At 43.6% G+C, this 21,843-nt stretch overlaps 1 protein-coding gene across 1 annotated transcript; it reads right to left on the bottom strand.

Annotated features, from left to right (window-relative positions):
• Nucleotides 1-2,758: 2,758 nt before the first annotated feature.
• NKX2-2 (NK2 homeobox 2) lies at nt 2,759-4,714 on the bottom strand. Its single transcript, XM_058178107.1, has 2 exons — nt 4,456-4,714; nt 2,759-3,326 (listed from the first exon to the last, which is right to left on the bottom strand). Exons 1-2 carry the CDS (start codon nt 4,712-4,714, stop codon nt 2,767-2,769), a joined length of 819 nt encoding a protein of 272 aa, XP_058034090.1. The 3' UTR covers nt 2,759-2,766.
• Nucleotides 4,715-21,843: the final 17,129 nt, after the last annotated feature.

The following is a 21,843-nucleotide window of genomic DNA, read 5'->3' as shown; positions in this document are numbered from 1 at the left end:
AATGCGCCAATCGACGATTGTCATTTTAAAAGGACCAAGAAAAAGGAAGGCGAGGAGGAAGAGGGGTTGGGAGTCTCTCCGTCTCTCTTGCATCCTGCCCCTCTCTCTGTGGCTCTTTCTCTTCTCCGCTCAACTTAATATGCACGCCTCTAACATCCCCAAGGCCCAGCCTTCCCCATTGTGCTGTTTTGTGACGGGCGCTGTATATAGTGCAAAGATAGACTCCCCCCGACTCCCGCGCCGTCCCTAGCGTGTGAAGTGCAAGGCCACGGGGGGTTAGGGCCACACAACAGCCCTCCAGCTTGATAGACTTAGCAGGAACTCAAGCGGGAGGGTCTCCCCGCCCCTCGCCACTGAGGGAAGAAGCCGGGGCGCGCAAAAATCGAGGCCCGCGGTAGCGCTCCCGAGGTGGGGTGGGCCGCCGCCAGTAGGGCTTGGTGTTTGCGGAGCGGTGCGTCCGAGAGCAGCTCCAAAATAAATACGTAAATAACAATAATAAAAAGCAAGGGCCTGCAATGAGTTGCGAACTCGGGCCTCGGCTAAGGAGCCATTTAGGAAACCTCGGCGTTTCTCTTTCCCGCCTCACGCAAAGCTCCAGAGAAGTTGCGGGCTCTCGTTTGGGGAGAGGCAAGCCGAGTGCTCGAAAGCTTCTTCCCCGGGATTGAAACAGCCGCGAGGTCTTTTCGCGGAGAGAGTCCAGCAGAAGGAAGGCAGCCTTCCGCTTCCCCAACTGGCTACCGACGCCAGAGTAGGAAACGCAGCGCTCAGCTCCCTTGCCTTCCGGCCTTAGCGCCTCAGGCCTTCTGCGCCAATAAGGTCGGGCTGCGGCCTAGATCTTTACGCCAGATACAGTATTTGCTTTGAATTCTGGCCGGCGACTGGCAGCAAGTTCCGCCAAGGCCGCGCTTCCAGCTCCGAGGGCCCTTTGGGCGGATCCAGCTGTTCGCTGAGCCGCGGGAAAAGCTACTGTCTCCAATGGGGCAGTTCAGAGACGAGCTCGTCCCGGCCGCGTCTTCCAAGCAAAAGGCGCTCCGGCTCCTCTGATCTGTTGGCGGAGAGACTCAAATTGCGTTAAGGGGCCTTTCAGGACGCTCCTTCCGGCAGCCGAGGATCTAGGAAGGCCTGGTCTTTGCGTCCTTAAAACGTCGTACTAACGTATCGTCTTCCCCTGGTTGTTCAGAAAGAATCCAGTGTGAAAGGGCCGTTCTTGGCCGTTTTGGTCAAACGTAGGTCTTGCATCGCTTCGTCTTGCTGATGGCGAAATCAACGTGCAGAAAACCGTTGCCTAAAATGTCTTTTCCTGGGGACGCGTGGCTGGGATTCAAACGCCAAAAGAGAGGCCGCTCCTTACATAAGTCTCTTGTACCATTTTGGCTTCCCTCACCGAAATCCATACACGGGGCACAAGCTCCAGAATGGCGATTCTCAATTTCGAACCACATACATCACCCACCGAGAAAATAAAAGCATGGAGTTGTTTTGAGAATCAGAATCTTCCCTTCAGGCCGAGGCGGCGGCGGTGGGGATGGGATCTGTCCCCCACTTTCCTGATCTGTTTATTAACTTTAGTAAATAAACCTGAATAAGCGTGTGGGAGGGGGGAGAGGACAAGAATAGACCCTGTCTCCTCCGGAGAAGGGGCGGCAGCGCTTAGGGTCAGGGCAAAGCTCAGCTAGATGGTGGAAGGAAGCGCCCTCCCCCCACCCCCCTTCCACCCCGCGCGCTTTGCCTCTAGTATTTTGCGACTCGGCGCTTCGGGCTACCGAGACAGGCTCAGAGCGAACTTTGTCTGAAGAGGCACATCTCGTCTTCCTACAATGAGTTATCAGATTGAGCCAAACTTTAGAGATCGAATTTAATTGCGCCTAATTCCTAGGAAGTTCCCCAATGTGGCCAAACCTGCCCAAACCCGAACTATTGAGTGTTGCAAGGAAAGGAAGGAAAGATACTCTTTTTTTTTTCCGAAAGAAGAAAGTCGTTAACGTGCGTTTAAAAAGCCTGAACAAAACCCACCACTAACAAAAGTATACCACTAATAAAATAACTACAAAATTATATATAAAGTATATATGTGTGTGTGTGTGTGTATATATATACACACACACACACACACACACACTATTCCGCAAAATTTCTATGAAGGTGATCATTATATGCGTCTGTACTTGCGCGCATTTAGTATCCAGAAAAACACGTGTGTTGTTATGTGCATACACACACATAAGCACACATGGTGTGAATTAGACTTGTGTATTCTGTTCTTTTGGCTTTGTAGGGTTGTAGATTTGGGGGGGGGACTCGTAATACAAACAAACCAAAATGAAGCTTTCCCTCAAATACAGCAACCTATCATATATTTAAAACTCGCTAGCTTAGAATCTTTAATAATTGTCAGAAGTTTATTTCCATCTTAAGAAATAAAGTTCTTTTTTATTTTGAAATCTTAATTCTTTGATTTGTAATATCACTGACCAAAGCTTCAGTATCACAAAGTATGCTTTACAAAAATCACGAGAGCGTTCCGTTTTTATTCTTTTTATTCTTATTATAATTATTTAAAATTTGTCGGTAGGTAGACAAGACCAGTAGCAACGTCGCATTTTTTCTTGTAAACATGGAGCACAAAACACCCCCGAAGAATGGATACCGACCCCCGCCCCAAAGAAGGAAGAAGCAAGCCCCTCCCGAACTCAACCTTGGCCCTCCACCCGCCCCGAAGTCGGACCGGCCCTCGATCCACCCGCGAGTCCTGGGCCTCCCGAGCGTTCACCAAGTCCACTGCTGGGCTTGTACCAAGTGGTGCGCTGTGGGGTACTGGGGTGTGCCGGCCGAGCTGTACTGGGCATTGTACTGCATGTGCTGGAGAGACTGGGCGCTGTAGGCTGAGAAGGGGATGCCCGCCTGGAAGGTGGCGGCAGCCAAGTCCTGGGCTTTGAGCGTGTGGCACGGTTTGCCGTCCCTGACTAAAACCGGCACGGCCACCCGTCGCGGGGAGGGGAGAGGAGTCACTTCCATACCTTTCTCGGCCCGGGCCCGCTTCATCTTGTAGCGGTGGTTCTGGAACCAGATCTTCACCTGCGTCGGGGTAAGGCGGATCAAGCTGGCCAGGTGCTCCCTCTCGGGCGCCGAGAGGTACCGCTGCTGCCTAAAGCGCCTCTCCAGCTCGTAAGTCTGCGCTTTGGAGAAAAGCACCCGCCTTTTCCGCTTCTTCCCCGAGTCTCCGTTGCTCGAAGGTTCCTTGTCGTTGTCCGGGGACTCGTCCGCGGAAGGCTCCGGAGATTTGGACGCCGAGTCCTGCTGGGAGTTGCTGGACGTCAAGCCGTGCACTGTGGGGAAAGCCACAAAGGAGACAACTCAGAAAAGAGGGGGGCGGCCGGGTAGGACAGCAGACTCCCCCTTCCCCACCACGGGGTCCCGCCAGGCGCTGCTGCTCGTCGGCTCGCTGCTTGGCTGGCCTGGGGGGGGGAGTCCCGGGGCCCTTTGCCAACGGGCGGGAGCTCTTGGTCCCTGCCCGGTGGGAAAGGCGCGTCTTCGCCACGGAATCGTTTTGTAAGGGGAAAGCTCGCCTCCCTTTGAATATTTGGATGGCGCGTTGAGCCTAACATCGACCTCCGATGTTTGTTTATCATGTTTACACACTCCTTCTCCCTCCCTTCTCTGTGATTATTGTGCGCTTTATTTTTCTTTCTATTAATTCGTGTTGTACACATAGAGCGCACATGAAAAGGTACGTGCAGAAATGTAAAAGAAGATAAAGACAAAACGCATAAATTTTAGTAATTTTGCAGGAACTTAAATATAGAATATTTTGGTGTGGAACAACCCAGTTTTTAAAACTAATCATAGGGAGCGCAGTCCACAGTTCTCTTGCACATGAGAGTTATGCGGAGGAGAACTTCCCTAGATTGAAATGTCTTCTCTTAAAACAGCATCTGGACTTCGGACAATTCCCTTAAAAACAAACAGAATGGATTTCTTCTTTCTGGGCTACGTGGATTGATTTTTAAAGGACAATTCAACAAGCCATCCTTTGATCCAGCAGAGCCTGGGGCGATTTACAAACGTCTAAAGCAAGGCCATCCAAAATTTCCCCACAAAGCATGCTCTGTTAGTTAGAAAACTAGACAGGAGGACTCGGGGAAGAGAGGAGAAAGCAGCTGATTTGGAGGGGAGTTTTAAAATCTATTTAGGATGGGTTTAGTTCGTATTCTTCGCCCCTCCCCTCAAAACCCTAAATAAATAAGGATTCAACCCTATTATTTATCCTATTAGCATCTTTAGAAAAGAAAACCCTTTATGTTTAGTTTCTTATTTCAAAAAGAACTTTAAAAGACAACCAATTTGGCGGAGAAAAAGTAACAAGAGCTAGCACGGTTCATCCAGTCTGGGGTTGGAGGGGTGGGGGAGCAAGCTCACAATAAGGGGGAACCCCAATGTGTAAGTTTGCTTACTTACAAGAATACTGGATGCTCTCGGTGGTGGCGAGCCAACGCGTGTAGGGATTATCAGTATTGTCATAAAAGGGGTTCTTCAGAGGCAGCGTCTGAACAGCGTCCAATGCGGTTGTCCCCAAAACGCCCGGCTTTTGGGGGGACTCCGAGCCCTCCGTCTCTTCCTCCCCCCCTTCCGCAATGGATCCGTCTTCGTCATTGGTGTCAGGCAAGTCCAAGATGTCCTTTACAGAAAAGCCGGTCTTTGTGTTGGTTAGAGACATATTCTGGTCAATTTTTATGCAGGAAACTTTGAAGGACCAGTTTGTCAATCCTCTTGGTTCGCCAAACATTCACCGGGAAAGGGGGTGGGTGGGAGAGAGAAGAGGAAAGGGGGGGATGGGGGATGGGGATGAAAGAAGAACGGAAAGGCTGGGGTGGTGGTGTGGGGTGGAGGGGGGGGACACAAAAATCAGCTGCCGTCTTTGGGCATATACTATCTGCAGTTTCAGGCTTGGGGAGCGGAGAACCCGGGAACCCGGGTGGGGGGGGCCGACGCGGGCTTCCTCAAGACTTTGTAACTCCAGGAAAAATGCCAACATGCATTTACTTGAAGGTCTGCTTTAAGCCCAGTGCGCTGGTGGTGCCTCCTTGAAAAAAACAAGCCATTGCTGAGACGGGCTGTCCATATAAGGTTGGTCTTCGTACATGAACCTGCTGAGAGGAGGGAGAAGAGGGGGGGTTGAAAATGCATTAAACGCAAAAGGTTGGCCACGTGTGGGCGGGTCTTGGGAGTCAAGTGGATGAAGACAGTGTTTGCAGATGTGAAATTGTGGGGTTTTTTGGGGAGGGAGGTGAGCCTCCACCATTGGTGCTGTAGCACATGATGAGTGGTATAACGTGTCAATTAATTACAAAGATGGGGAGGGCCTTTTCTACACAGTATTTACATACAAAGGCGATCCAAGTAGCTAGATATTCCACATACTTGAAAATACGTTTTAACAAATTGCTTCTGAAATATCCCCTCCCCCCTCTCTCACACACACACTTCGGAACGCAATTTTGCGTTCATTTTCCATTTTATTACTGACATATAACTGCTCATCCTCCCCTCCCCCGCTCCTTTATTTGCAAGCAAACTGGAAAATTGACAATTGTGCAATGGCTTGAACTAAACTACCACCTAAAGGACAGCAGAGACTAGCAAAGGAGAAATCTATTCAAATTCTTGATTGTTACCAAAAGATGTTGTTGGGATGGCAAAAGCCCAATTTATGTAAACCTCCTAGGTCAATATTGTGGTTGAGGCTTAAGGATGAGTGTTAGAAATTAAACAGCAAGTAATTGATTCCAGTTTGCTCCGAAATAAGCTAAACTAGCAGTAAAGAGGATCATTCTGCTTTTGGAGAGTCGAACGATTTTTGGTGGGTTCTTAAAAAATATTTGCACAAGGGTAATTTGTTTCAGCCTTTCGCTTTCTAAGAGATTAATCTGGAAATGACTCTATAGTAGCCAGTGCCTGAATTCAAGAGGAGATTGTAGATTAAAAGACATTCTTTTAAGCAAAGTTGCAAATAGATTGCGATTGCATTTTTCACACTTATATAACGCACACACACACACCCCCCAAGCCTATAGTATTGCTGCTTATTCAGATAGCATCTTAAGGATACTGGAAAGAAAATAAACCTGTGGACGAGACATTTTCGGTCTTCGCTGGAGCTAAACTCTTATTTATTTATTTGTTTGTTTGTTTGTCTGTTTGTTTATTGCCTGCCTGCCTGCCTTCATTCCCTGCATCTTAGTCCAATCCTCAGAGATTCGTGGTTGTAATCCTTCCGTTGCTCTATCCGACTCCCTTCTCCCTCCCCCTCTTCTTTAAAGTGAACTTTCGGGCTGCCTCTTGCTCTGGGGCCGGAGACGGAGTCCAGCAGGCTGGGCTGTTAATCTCCGAGGGAATCTGGGTGGGGTTGCGCTGTGGCAGCGCTGGCCGCCGTGCAGAGGGCAATTTAGGACTTAGCCTTCTTGGGGAAGAAGGGTTACAAAGGAAGTCAGATGGGGTTGCCCCTCTTCCCAAAGTCCTCTAGCTCTTTGGGAGGTGACCAAGAGACAGGGCTTCTTGACTTTCTTAGGCGATGACCAGTACACCGCAGATAGACGGGTGTGTGTGCGCGGGGGGGGGGCGGGGGCGAAATCAGAGAAATCCTCTCCCAAAGCAATTAAAGATCGTTGATCAGTATATTTCCCCGTGTGCCCCCCCTCGCCTCCCATCTCGTATGCGAGGCGGATGACAATGCTTCGGGTGTTTTCTTCTTCTTTTAAAGCAAGTCCCTGAGCGCATCCTGGGTGGTCGGACCCGGGCAAACACAAATACAAACCGATTGCTAAGCTGCGGACAATGGGCGAAATGTAGACAAATGTCCGGCTTCTGTTGGAAGCCTTTGTCCTAGACCAGGTTTTGCATTTATTTCACTGGCGAAATAATACATGATTGACGCCCTCTTTCAATGTGTTCTAACTGTTTGGAATAAATCTGAGGTTGTTCCTAGTTGTCATGGCATTCAACGCCTTTCAATGGACTATCTCTTCATTCATTTCGGAATCTTGCCACAATATTAAGGAAAACCCCTTCATGTGGATGCTTCCTAGTTGGTCTCCTCTTTTCACTCCAGTAAAAATAATAAATAAATAAATCACAGGGGGGGAGGGGGAGCGGCAGCAACAATCGGTTCAGGGCAAGACCAGGTTTTCAATTGATACACAGCCTTTTCTTCGGGTGTAGTGAGAACCAAGAACGGTGGGTGAAGGGAATCTAACAACCAGGCGCACATATATATGTCTTTAAAATCAAGACAAGGCCGCCCCAAAGTTTAAAACAAACTAGATATTTGCTATAATGCTCTTGCTGTAATACTGGGAGGCAGCACCAAGACAATGGTTATGAGGGGTTCTCTAAATGACAGGAGGATTAACAGGAGCAAATGTAATAAATAAATAATTGTAACTGTTAAGTAGCCAAATAAAGAAAGAACCCATTGTTCTTTCAAATTGCAATATAATTTTAAGATGGGAAAGAGTGGAATACCCCTTTCTTTACCTTGGAGCCAGGCCCAGGCTCCAAAAGAAATAAGGAAATGCCAGTTGCAGCATACAACTACAAATAGCAAAAGAAGAAAAAAGACAGATATAAGTAAATCATGTTGCCAGGCCATTCTGGTCCCTTCTCTAAACAACCTAACTTGTGGCAAGAAGGGGAGAGGTGAGGAAGAGCAGAGATCGAGGAAAGAAAGAACTGTGAGGAAAGCATCTTTTTTTTTTTTGCATAGGGCTTTCCACAGGCTGGCTAGGAGTTTGTTTTTGGATCAATACTCTTTCTGTTTTCTCCTTCTCCTCCTCCTTTTGATGGGATAGATCTCTTGATGCTTGGGCTTCTGAACCCTTGATTACATTTACAACTTGGGGAGGGAGAGAGAAATCTCACTTGTTGAGTTATATATCAATAAAGACCTCCTGGGAGCTACACTTGGGAGCACATGCTCCTCATGTGATATACTCGGACAGATCTGCTCCCACCGGCCACCTGATAAGCAAATATTTTCCTAAGGGAAAATCAGGGCTCCTAGAGAACATTAATCAGCTGCCCTTGGAATGGGGATGACAATAGGCCATTGAGAAGCACATACACCGACTAAGCAACACAGCTGGACTGTGACCAGCCATTCTCTTTTGTACACAAAAGACCTGCAATAAGTCATAATTCCATCCCCAATGCTTTGACCCCCACCCCCACTCAATCCACGAGGCTTGCATGCAAGTCTACCTTACACAGAAAGTTCCCACAAGTGCAGATAAATGGTATGAAAAGCAGCAACACAATCAACACACATTTTATTTCCTGTAACGTCCTCTCTAGTTTGCTTTCTTGCATGTTTCCAGTAAGCATCTACTGCAAAGCTTTAGTGGACTAGTATGTTGTAGCACCCACTAGTAGCACCTTGAGCCCTTCCAGTAATAATAGAGGGGAAGGGAGAGAAGTCATGGGATCTTAGTTATGGACACATGAAATAATACACAAAGGCAAGTTCCACCCCATTGAGATGTGGTGGGTGAGGGAAGGATGGATACAAATGCCTCATGCAGACCAAAATACACAACAACATCCCAATTTGGCTGGAAACAGGGCTGACTGGTCTGAAAAACTGAGGCAGGTTGGTGAAAATCTAAGCAAGTAGCAAGCCTTGGCAAAGAAAAACTAAGTTTAGATGCATTTATACAATGTATTTTTAATCAGTATGCTAAAGCATTCTGAATAAGAACTTCTCTTCTAGACCTGTTTTTTCCCCCTATTTCTAAATGGGATTTAGGCTTTCTCTTGAGCTTCCTTTTCTTTTAAACAATTTTCTCTTACTCAGGCTATCCACTATGCAACTTAAAAGACATTTTTCTTTAGCTTTCCTTTCATAGGATGATTTATTCCAAAATGCGATGTCCCATCTGAGCTTTGAACCGGGACTGTGGATTACTGTGGAATAATTAATGCTGTCTACTAAATCTCCAGAGATTCTTGAGCTGAAACTTGTGGGTCTATATTTTCTCTCAAATTACATTCCCATTTTTTTCTTGACACCCTTCATATGTGAACTCCAATGGACTGGGAATTTTAGGTGGTGATGTTGATGGAAATGGCCAACTTGCACACATGAAAAGTAGCCAGTTTCAGATTGTAGGGACATTTTTTTAGTGTTCTAAGTTTTAGGGAAAGATCAAAATTAGATTAGAATATTGTATCCTTATTGGGTAATTAAAGAGCACCTTAACAAGCAACGTAAAGAAAACATTCGTTTGTGTGTCCCCCTTTTTAAAATTGCTTTTCATAGTCATATAAGTAAATAAACCTGAGAATGAATGAACAAAAGTCAAATGGCTGGTGCTTCTAGAGTGTTGACATGAGTCTAGTAAGGATGTCTGCCCAACAGATTAAGAAGCCAGGAATGCTGGCCATCCTAAGCCCTGGAATTAAAGTAGCCGGGTGGTGCTGGTGGTATTTGAACAATTGAACAAAGAGGCTGAAAAGGAGAGGTACGTGTACACAGCACAAGTGCTTGTACTTCAAGACAAGTGCCCTCTAGGAGTGGGGAAGTGTTTACCTGTTTACTTTTACAGGTAGCTCAAACACTGGGCAGTTGCCTCTTCACAGATTTTGCAGCTGTCTTCCCCACATCTCAAGCTTTAAGGAAGGGTATAGTTTCCAAAACGTGGGCTTAACCCTCACTCAGGACTCTATTTAAAATAATGCAGAGGGATAAGAGCAGAGAAAGAGACCTCTTAGCTGCTACACTCATGTAAATTGCTGGGGCACTTCTACCATGAAAAGCTATGGTAAAGTCAGGGTTTGCTGGAGGTGGCACTGCTATCCCCAACATCAGACGATCTTAGCAATCCTTGACTTATGGTTAATTCGAAAACAAGATTGGAAAATCAGCAGAGCTGATTATACTGAGCATTTAGAATTACAGAAATTGTAAAGGTGAGGAGAATATACAAGATTCTTAAAAGAAATTATTTTGTGGGTTAGTTCTGAAAAATATGGTAGTTTTTTTCACACATCCATGAATGATTTACAGTGACAGTAATGTGTTATTTAAGTATATGTTTGTGCAATTACTACAATAGAATTTCAGGCAAAGTTACTTTACAGTCTGATAAGCACACACACACTGCAAGGTGTGAAAGAAAGATGCAGCAGCTAGTTTGAGGTCCCATTTGGCCCTGATGCTAGACAGCCAATTTCATTGTCTTTCCACTCTTCTCCTTCCTTTATCTGCTACTGGACAGATGCACATCAGGTCATTAAAAGAAAACACAAGGTCTTTCTTTTCCCTTTCAAACAGTACATTGTTGATTACCATTTTCTTGTATTTGGGAACTGTGGAAAAAAGAGTTTATCAGGAGTTTCTCCTTTTGAAAGATGGAGGAAGGCAGGGAAGATACTGTATAGTGAGTATATAGGGTTGATCTTTCACCCACCACAACATCCCACCTCGGATAATAGCCTTCAAGTGGATTAGTTTATTGTTTGATTAGAGCAAAGGTGCAAGTAAATTGTTTTCATTCATCCGTCTACAAAAACACATCGCACCTTTAGCGCTCCTAGTGAGGATTAGTTGAAAAAAGATACAAAGCCTTACTGTGTGGACGGCCTGTTTTATCTCAGGTTTTATAATCTTAGGATAGTACACTTGAAATCAATAAGAACAGATAACACTCACATATAAAAATCTGCTTTGAGTAATTATAAGAAAGGCATTCACTTCAGCAAAAACCACACCTAGAATATTGAGGGCAAATCCAATATGTCTTTGTTCTAATGCTGGGTGGTAACAATGCTTAATCACCAAAGGATGCTATTCTAGCTTCGAATAAAAGGGTTATTTGAAAAGACTAGATTTACAGTACAACTCTATATGTATCTGCAACATGTAAGGCCCAATGACTTCAGTGGGACGTGCAGCCAGAAAACTGTAATTGTGTTCAGAATTTTAATATTAAGATTGATATGAGCTATTTGTGACTACCATTGCTTAATTAAACCTACATAGCCTTCACCTTCACAACATTTTAACAGTGATCTTGATCTCTTGATACAAACCCAATCCTTCTACTTTTATTTGACAGAAACCTAAAGTAATTGCAATAAAGTGGGACACCCCTCTTCACAAAATGCAATGCTGGAAAAAAAAACTGGAGAAACTTCTCTGTCTGAAAACAGATGACCATGAAACTATCTCTAATACTTATTTAACTCTCTGTAGTTGTGGTGCAGTAGTGGGGAACTGTAGGAACAGAGATAAATACTTCCACAGTGACAAAAGGCAGAGAAAGCTTGAGAAATAAGCCACTGTCAGGTTGGGATCTCTCTTACAGCTCCGACTTCCAGCTTTCTCAAGAAGCAATCGGTTCCTTGTCATTTGCAGTGTAGAAAAATTAAACTCTGTTCAACACGTCAATATCTAAATGAGTTTTTTATTTTAATGACTATTATGATTTCCCCCCCTCTAGCACTGGCTTTGATAACAAGCTTTTTCCTAATTCTTTCGGAAAATCTCCCGAGGTTACAAATTGTAATAGACATTGCGGGTTTTCTTTCTGCAGGCTAATCGGTTATTTACGGGCTGTGCCAAAGCCAGAGGGCATGTGTTAAGTCTTTGATAAAACCACATTTATGAGATTTTCTCAAATATACTGATGCAACAATACAAAGTACAATAAGCTGTTCTTTCAACTAACTTAAACAAAAACAAAGAACAAAAACACTTGACATTATCATATAGACAAGTAGACCGTAGAATTTAGAGCTGCCTTTCAGCTGTAAGTATTATTTTCTGCAAAAGTAGGATCTAACCTCTGGTTATCCTTTTGGTTCCAATTTATTATGGCCATTTAATATGTAAGACTAAAAGCTTCCTTCCCTCCAGCCAATTCTTCAGCTTTATTCTTTCGTTCGCTTCCCTCCAATGATTAAACGTGTGTCAACTGGATTAAACATTGTCAGCTTGCCTTCGGAACTGTTCTCCTATCCAAAGAAAGGACCCGTTGCCTCTGGGTTTTTTTGTTTTTAATACAGACAATTATACAGACAAGATACTTATCTTTCTTTGTACAGTTCTTGGCTATCCAAATTAACTTCATGCACACAAGCGCACGGCGGGTACCATTAACTCAGAATTTAAGTGGTTGTAAGATCAAAATGTATTTTAGGCCCTTAAAGCTAATTTCTTGAAATACTTCGAATTTTTTTAAAAAAAAGAAAAAAAAAGATCCTACTAAAGAAACTGGATCATAACTTTCTGATGCTGTAAGGCATTCTTCAAGAGCAGAAGTGAACGAAATAAAAGGCGACCTTCTCTCTCTCTCTCTCTGTATTTTTAGTAATATAATGAAAACGTCAAATTGCAAGAGAAACCTGCCCAATTGATTCGAACAGATTTTGAATTATTGCTGATCCTGTGGCGAACTCTGCCGACTCAGTTAAGAAGTGTCTCCCCGCCTCTCTCAGTACTAACCGGTTCTCGGCCCTAGTAAGGTGAAACTATACTTCGGGAAGGTAGCAACCTACCTGTCCCAGAATCAGCCCTTTCCTTTCCCTCGAGGAAAAGCCACCTTAAAAAGATTAATCATCTTTGTCTCTGCTAATGGAGCCGAACCGCCCAGGAGCGTTTCGGAGTTTAGGAAGAGCCGCGCCGAGCCCCGACGCGAACCAAACTGCAGAGCCGGCGCAGGAGGGCGCGCGCTGAAGCAGCGGGAAGCAGCGGGGCCGCCCAAGCAGGTAAACGCGGGCACCGTCTGCCTGCCGGAGGGGGCGGGGTTAGGAGCTAGCTCTCCAGCAGGCGCCGCTGCACTTGAGGCTCCCAAGCAGCGGCCGCACTTTTCCCCTTCTCGGCCAGCTTCGCGGACAGGCGGCGGGGCGGGGAATGCGGGCTGAGACCAGCGCGCAGAGGCATCTGGCTAGTCGCCTCTTTTCCCTTCCGCCTGCGCGCCTCCTTTCCACCCTCCAGCGGTCCCCTCAGCAACCTCGCTGCTGGGTAGCTCCCTCTCCACCTGGCCAGGTGAGCGCTGCCACCTCCCCCGGCGAAATCTCCGACCGGGATCCGCCGAGCAAGGGACGGCGGTCGTGCAAGGGGAGTATCGTGGCGCCCACTTGGGAGTATCGAGCCCCAGGCCCGGAAGGGAGCCTGCAACTAACTCCCCTCTCACTCAAACTCCCCGGTGCTTCCCCTTTTTGCGCGCCAAATCCAGTAGCCCTCCGAAGAACTTGGCGCGCCTCACTCTGGCCAGTGACACAAGGGCACCTCGCCCCCTCCCCCTCACGCTCCACAGACACGAGGTCCTTTGGGGGCTCTCTGAGCGCACCGGCGTTTCTTCGCCGTCGAGCATCGAAGTTGTCTTTCTTGCCGGGGAACCCATCCAGATTCGCCCCGATACTCCACGCCCCCCATCCGCATTCCCGCGTTACGGGGCGAGACCCCAGGCGACCCCTCCTCCGTTTCCCTCTCGGCGAGAAAGAAGCGCCTCACCTGGAGGCGAACGCCTTGCTTCGGGGCTTCGGTCTGGCTCGCCCGTCTCCGGCTGTCCTCGTGCGTGGTTGAGCGTCTGCGTCTATAAGAGAGTTCGGGGCTCGGTTCAGCTCGAGTGCCGGCCTGAGGTTTGGCTGGCGGGCGGAATGCGTGTGTATAATTTGTGGTCGCGTGGAAGGTAGGCTGCCTCTGCCGCGCTTTATATAGCAAGCCCAGAAGCCTGGACTCCTTCCTCCCACTGCGCTCCCTCACATTGTCTCGAATCAGTCAGCGGGCTCTCGACGAGCCGGGCTGGCTGAGGAGAGGGGCTGCTGCGCTGCATCTCTCTCCCCCCCTCCCCTCCCTCCCCTCTCTTCTCGACGACGCGATCTTGTTTGTTTTGCTTCCTGCTCTGACGTGGGACAAAATATTGGCCATATGTTCATCGGTAATAAATTGGTAGGAAGCGCAAACACGCCTGTTCCTGCATGGCTCTCTCTATCAACCACTACCAACACGGCTACGCTCCTCCTAAGCAGATGGACTTACAGCACCCAGCCCAGCTTCCTCCGTCTGATCTGCATCTCTCCTACAGCAATGGACCTTTCTTTCCTCTCTTTCCCTGCCCGCTTTCCTTCCACAGCCGCCCCCTAAACTTATCCGGCTTTGCTAACCCGCCATCCACATCTCCCCCTCCCATTTTTAACATGCGCACCTTCCCATAAATCGCTCCGTAGCTAAGACACTGTAAAACCTCCAGGGGCCAGATGTGGCACGTTATTTGTGTGCGAAAGCTCGTTTACATTAGATATGCTGATCCAAGCTTTGATAGTGGGCTTGCAAGAGATTAAGGTTGGTTTTTCATCGGCGGTTCCAGCTGCAGCTTTTTTTCCTCCCTTCTTCTTCGTGACGGTGGGGGCGGGGGCGGAGTGGGGGGGGCAGGGAGGGAAGGAGAGACAGCCTCGGTTCTTCAGTGCCAGCCTCAGACGGGGTGAGTTGACACTTTCTCCTTGGTCCCTCACTGCTGGGACCAGATGCCAGGAAACGAGGCCTTTGCTCCCAGCATAGAATATGACTCGTCTTTTTCCTTTCCTGTATCTGATTAACAAATTCTGGGATACAGCCCCTGCTCATAGAACACTGGTGTGGCGTTTTATTCCACCACTTTCTTACATAGGAGACAAAATGCAGTATACACTCATCTAAAGCTGCTAAGTGCATCACATCACAAAATTTACCTTTCCCTGCCCTACACAGTCTGGCACTGGGATCTGAGGAGTCACCACTCTGCAACTCCATAATTAGTCTCATTGTAAGTCCAGCAAGTGTATAAAGGATAGTTAGTCTATATAATGAGGCTTCTCATCTCCTGTCTTGTCACTATGAGGTTAACGGGGATTGTGACTTTTAAGTGCACCCTCCTTCCCATTAAAAACTCACTAGCAGCCTGACTTAATCTGTTATAGGGGACGTCTTCTAGTCCAGCCCCCTACCCAAAACAGGAGACCTTATACCATCCATGACAAAGGGCTGTCTACACAATCCATGCAAGGCCCAAATGCATTGTTGGAAGTATAGATTATCACTGAGGCTTGGATTTTGTTTTTCAGTTGGGTGGTTTTCTTCCCATTTTAAAAGAAAATTATCTTAAAAAATAAATTAGTAGCTGATCCATACACCTTCATTTCTATCTCCATCACTATGGATATACCAATCAGGTCTCATTGAATAAAAGCTACCTTAGTGTTAGCATTACAGATTATTATTAAAGGGTTAGAAATAAAGTGGTAAATATGTGTCTTTCATTTATACTAGACTGCATCACATAATTCTGCTGATCCATTGCAAAAATAAAAATACCAGAAAATGCAAAAAAGAAGAAAGAGAACAAAAATGATTGAAAGAGTGGCTCAGTTGCCCCTCAAAGGTGAGGCCCTTTCCCCTGTTCAAAATAGAATGGAGTATTTGGTCTGGAAGGAGCCATGAGGTGTTTCCTCCTTCCTTGATTTTCAGAAAGAACCGTAGGTAAACCTATGAAGTTTTCTGAGCTTCTCTGGGGCAGAATACTGATCTAGGAGAGCTCTGAATGAACTCAGCAGCAAAACAGTTCTCGTCTACTTACCACCTCCCAGTGAGAAGAATTAAGCACCTGCTCTTTTCAGTTGGAGCATTGCTGGATTGAGAGAGAATTCAGTGCTCACTTTTAGATTTAGCATAAATCTCACAATTTTACTCCAATCCAAAGTTGATATGCAGTGTCAGGCAAAAGTCTATATCTATTTACTTCAAAGAAACTCATGTATGGAATGCATTGGAATCAAATAGTCCAAGGAGCAAGTCATAAATGGGCCTGTCTCTTCTATCCCACCAGTTGTTACCTTCAGTAATCAGAAGAGTAATAATATACAAATATTAACAGTAATCAATTATTGAAAGGCAGAAGAAAACTGGTCTCTCAACTTTCACATCACAAAAGGAAGCTATTTCTTGCTCCCAGTCATTGCAAGAAGAAACACAATTTAATCCCCTTTTTATTGGGTAACTACAATTAGGGAGCACATAACAGTGAGAAAAGGTGAGTTTGGATATGAGAAAGGAGACATTTCAGCAGATGCAAAGAGAGCTGTACAATGAACCTTTTACCCTGAAGTGCTAAACACCAACAATAGCTCTCAACTGTGAGTTACCGCTTGGCTCTTCACAAGGCACTGAGAAACCTTTAATTACTGCTGTAAAATCTCAAGTCTTGCTATGACTAGCAGTAGCTGTTGATCTTGACAGGGTTACTATACTGTACTTCACACTTCCTCAAGGAAATTAAGTCTTTATCTATGGTTAAAAACAGGTTATACAGCTTTACTAAAAGCTTTATTTCACAGGTAAGAAGAAAAGCTTTCTTGAGCACTCTTCATGGAAACATTGTTCCATCGTGTGAGTATGGTTAAATTTGAATTATCTTCTTCGGACTGATGACACCTGATTCCATATAGACTGTTCCACAGAACTATGTTTTTTGCTGCTCGTCTGTATAAGAAACTGTGACTAATGTTTGCTGGAGCAGGGATAAATTAAGTAATATTTATGGCTAGTGCGAGTACTAACCGTACTCCACATAGTATAAGATTACCACTTCTGGTAATTGAAATGAATGATTTTGAGGGGTGGGTCTATGAAGTATAACTTATTGAAAAAACAAACTTAATTTCTAAGTATAAAAATCAACATCCTCAAGGACATGATTCAGCGGAAGATGACCATGGTTAAAGTAATTTTAACAGGAATCTCAAGCAAGTGCTTAATTATTTTCTACTGAATCTGGGATGTAAATCTTTGCAGAGAGGTAGTCATTTTCATCCTTTACAATAAAAACAGCAAAATGTATTCTGGCACCTTAGATTAACACATTGCTATCACGTGGCTTCGCTGATACACAATACACTTAAAAACTCTTCATTTGATTGAAATATGTCTAATATGTTTCTGATATACATTTATCCTTATTACTCTAAGTTAAATGACATTGGCTTCCCAGAAAATATGATTGTCAATGTATTACTTTTACATTATTCAGTTTAATGGTATGAGTACAAATGGAATAAAATTAGAAACAGGAATTTTGCTGGAAATTTACTAGTTTGCATTCTGAAATTTATTACCCAAAATGGAAAAGTTGATTTTTAAAAGAAATAATAGAACTTTGAGATTTTTCAACAGATATTAGATTTATGGAACTTTAGTAACTTTAAACAAGTGATGTTTATTAATTCTGTGAATAACAGGTGATTTGTACAAGCACTTTGAGAATCCAAACTTAAATGGCTGTCTAGTATTGAGAGAGCCACCACCATCATCATCATTGTCGTCATTGTCATCATCTTCATCTCAGCTACACTGGATTAACTGCTGCATTAACAGTAAGTACTAAATCCATATGATAATATGTTTTTCATTAAGAACACATGCAATACTCAGTGATGCTGTAATTAGGGGCCTACATAAGAAAAATGCCCATTTACTCTCAACCCTAGTGTCCAGTTACTCTCCCACTACTATTTTTCAAATAATTCCATCTCTTTCCTGCCTCCCCTTCCTTCCCACATGTGCCTGGTCTTTCTGCATTGTTAAAAGAATTTGTGATATGATACAGTAATGTAGCAGTTGTATCAGTTACCTTCCTTTCTTTAAATGGCCCCTAAGGGAGGGAGAGGTAGACCCTTTCTCTTTTTTTAAAAAAACTGTGTCTGGTAATAAATTTGGGGGCCTTTAGGAGTCTGGACATGAACATAGCAGTCTAGCTTTAAGAGCATATAACTAAAATTGCTAATAACCTATCCAAACTATAGATAGTCCTCAACTTGCAATCATTTTTTAGTGTCTGTTTGAAGTTAAGGTAAAGGTTCTCCTCACACATATGTGCTAGTCATTCCTGACTCTAGGGGGCGGTGCTCATCTTCGTTTCAAAGCCAAAGAGCCAGTGCTGTCTGAAGACATCTCTGTGGTCATGTGGCTGCCATGACTAAATGCCAAAGGCACATGGAACGCTGTTACCTTCCCACCAAAGGTGGTCCCTATTTTTCTACTTGCAATTTTTACATAGTTTTGAACTGCTTAGGTTGGCAGAAGCTGGGACAAATAGTGGGAGCTCACCCCGTTACACGGCACTAGGGATTCGAACCGCTGAACTGCCGACCTTTCAATTGACAAGCTCAGCATCTTAGCTACTGAGCCACCGCATCCCTTTTATGATTTTACAATAGGGCTAAAAAAAGTGATTTACTACTGGTCCTCACACGTATGATAGTGATAGCATACCTCGACCATCACATGATTTGGGCACTTAGCACCTGGCATGTATTATTTATGATTTATTTTTGAAGTTCTACATTGAGATTCAGCAAGTGGAGCCTGACACAGGATATAAACATTGTGCATTTGTGTCCCAATACATTTAATCATGACACAACAATTCTGTGACTACAACAGTTACTCCAGTCTGATTCCTCGGATGTTGCCTTTATCTTGTTCTCTACCCAGGAATGAGACAGACAAGTCACCACTAGCTTTTCTAATATTGGTCTTTTCCTCTTCCTCCTTATTCACTTATCCATAGAGGTGGAAGGAATCTTTAAGGTGGTGGTGGGTGGGTTGGTGCTGATATAATTTTCTGCTGTTCCAAGGATAGGTGAATAGAAAGGATCCATGCATGCAGAATCAAAGATGGCTGAACACAGGAATTTGTTCTAGGAAGAGGTACTAGTGCTCATACACAAAAACCATTCTTGGTCATCCCAAGCTTTTTTTTATTTTCTGTATTATAATTTAGGAGAAGGGTGGAAATGCTGCAGCTATTTCTGGCATTGGGGAGTTAGAAATCCTTACTGATGTAACTGCAAATTATCTATCTGTAGAACCAGAACTTCTAATCCAAATCATGTAATAAAACAGAGCACTATTATGATGAAATATCATCAGCATTTTTTTCTTGCTAGATCACAAACAGCTTATTTATTGCTCCTTGACAGTAGCATTGAGGGATAATTTGTACTGGCCATTAAGGCAGAATTTCATACGTTACAATATCACATAACAACTTTGGATGGTGGTGGTTAATATGTGTCCTCAAGGGTAGGATAATTTAATGTTGCTGGATAAAATACTGTGCATTCAGGTGAGAGTCAGCAACTATACTGTAATTACAAGTATTGCTCAATAAGTTTGTATAAGTATTATGAAGATTGCCATTCAGAAATATCTAACGTATGAACCACTTAGCTAAACATATAATTTACATACAGCAGGTCAGAATTTTGGTTTTCCCTCCTCTGATTATAGAAATTAGGCTCAAATATTTGAAATGCCATTATGGGCAAGTAAGTTGTGTTTGGCTTTGGAGAATATAAATTGCACACATGTGGATTAATGAAATCCACTTTGACTCCCATTGAGTTGTATGCGACAATATTTGTGCAACAAAGGCAAGGTGTCACCCGATATTTGCAAGTATCATTAAAGAGTTCTGGTTAAAACCATTGCTCCCACATATTGGAGTGACAATATCCTTATGAAACAGCTTTATGTAATACTTGAAACTGAGCAATCCTTTCCCCTTCACATGCACATTGGTGAAGACTACCTTTATATTTAGGTAACCAACCCTAACCATACATCTTGTGTAGCAGATACACATCTGTGATTAACAGATGGCCATTGCTTATGGTGTGTTTTAAAAGCACACATAGCAATCTGTCAGTAGCAAACAGAAATTAATTTCATATTTACCACTTTACAGTTTATTCTGATTCTGATATGATAGCTTTTGCTTAGGGTTTATTTCAGCTGACTTTCAATTTTGCTATAAAATGCACCTCCAGCTATACATATACATATACATATACATATACATATACATATACATATACATATACATACATACATACATATATATATATATATATATAAGTCACAAGTTTTCTGTTTATTCAGAGTTGCAATTGTGTGCTTGAGTTGAGTAGGCACATGTAGTATAAGACTAGACTGGTGAAACATAATGCTGTTAAAGTATAAATGATTAAATAATATAAGAATAAGAATCTTTGTTGTCATAATAACTGAGATTAGAAAATTTTTCAGAAATAGTGATAACAAAAGGGGAAGAACAAAAAAGAAGAAGAAAGAAGAAGAGGGGAGAGGGAGAGGAGGAGAAGGAGGAGAACAAAGAGGAGGAGGAAGAAGACTTCATGACAAGCCATGAAAGAAATTCCAGTAATTAGGAAACTGAAGTGAGGGATTGGGGAGGGATTACTAAATGTCACTGCTTCATCCACAACTGAAGATAGGTTTTTCTTTTGCTTCCATATTTAGGGCACCATGGAAGGTGCATTTAGTAGGCCTCATTAAAACTAAAAATTTTGGCAGGCCAAGCCAACTCTCTTCTTTCAGAGAAAGGAACATAAACTATCTATTTACCTCTACTAGCAAAGTTGCCCGAGTTGGCTTGGCACACCAAAATCTTTAGTAACTAACACAACTAAATAGAGCCCTTAGATGTATTAAAGATAATATAAAACTTTCTTATGACAGAGTCACACCTGCATACATATGTGCAGACACACTTCCTGTGTGTACTGTGCCATGGATGTGGGGCACTGGTTTGCTAAGTTAAGAACCCAAATGCAAACAGCATATGGTTCCTGGAGGGGAGCATGTGCTTAAGTTAAATATATCAGAGAAAGAACCAATAATAGAGGCAAATAAGAGCTTTGTGTGACCCAGACACTTTTGTTTTTTATATTAGCCAGTCACATGTGAGGCTAGATCATGTTAGTAATGTTTGCTCTGTTGTTAAATTATGCAAAAGAGGCTTACAAAATGATTTTGTCGTGAAGTTTCCATGTAAATGACAATTGATTAGATGAAATACATAAAACCCACAAAGATAGTTTGGGTATAGTAATATTGTGATTAAAATCAGAAATAAAGATATGGAGAGACACATAGGAATTAAAACTAGGGCACAGTTTAATTGTTATTTATTTTATTTATTTTTATTTTATTTATTTTGTCACAACAATATATGTAGGTATCATACAAAAAGATTATATAGTAAATAAACATATATATATATATGGGTAAATATAAGGAGGTATAAGCATTTATATAGGAAGGAGAAAAGAAAAAAAAGAACAATAGGACAGGAACGGTAGGCACGTTTGTGCGCTTATGCATGCCCCTTATGGTCCTCTTAGGAATGGGGTGAGGTCAATAGTAGAAAGTTTTTGGATAAAACTTTTAGGATTATGGGAAGAGACCACAGAGTCAGGTAAAGTATTCCAAGCACTGATGATTCTGTTACAGAAGTCATATTTTCTGCAATCTAGATTAAAGCGGTTGACATTAAGTTTAAATCTATTAGTTGCTCTAGTATTATTGCAATTAAAGCTGAAGTAGTCTTTAACAGGAAGGACATTACAATAGATGATTCTGTGAGTTAAACTTAGGTCTTGTCGAAGGCGACGGAGTTCCAAGTTTTCTAAGCCTAGGATTTCAAGTCTGGTGGGATAGGGTATTTTATTGTTTTCAGAGGAATGGAGAACTCTTCTTGTAAAATATTTCTGGACACGTTCAATTGTATTGATGTCAGAGATGTGGTGAGGGTTCCAAACAGGTGAGCTGTATTCTAGAATTGGTCTAGCAAATGTTTTATATGCTCTGGTTAGTAGTGTGGTGTTTTTGGAAAAGAAGCTACGCAAAATTAGGTTTACAACTCTTAGAGCTTTTTTTGCTATGTAGTTGCAGTGGGCTTTGGCACTTAGATCATTTGACATGAAAACTCCAAGGTCTTTGATGGGATGGGGGTC

The sequence above is a fragment of the Ahaetulla prasina genome, chromosome 3 (genome assembly GCF_028640845.1).
Source record: "Ahaetulla prasina isolate Xishuangbanna chromosome 3, ASM2864084v1, whole genome shotgun sequence".
Lineage (NCBI taxonomy): Eukaryota > Metazoa > Chordata > Lepidosauria > Squamata > Colubridae > Ahaetulla > Ahaetulla prasina.
Note: the sequence above shows the minus strand (reverse complement) of the source record. Positions and strands in the feature narration are given on the sequence as shown.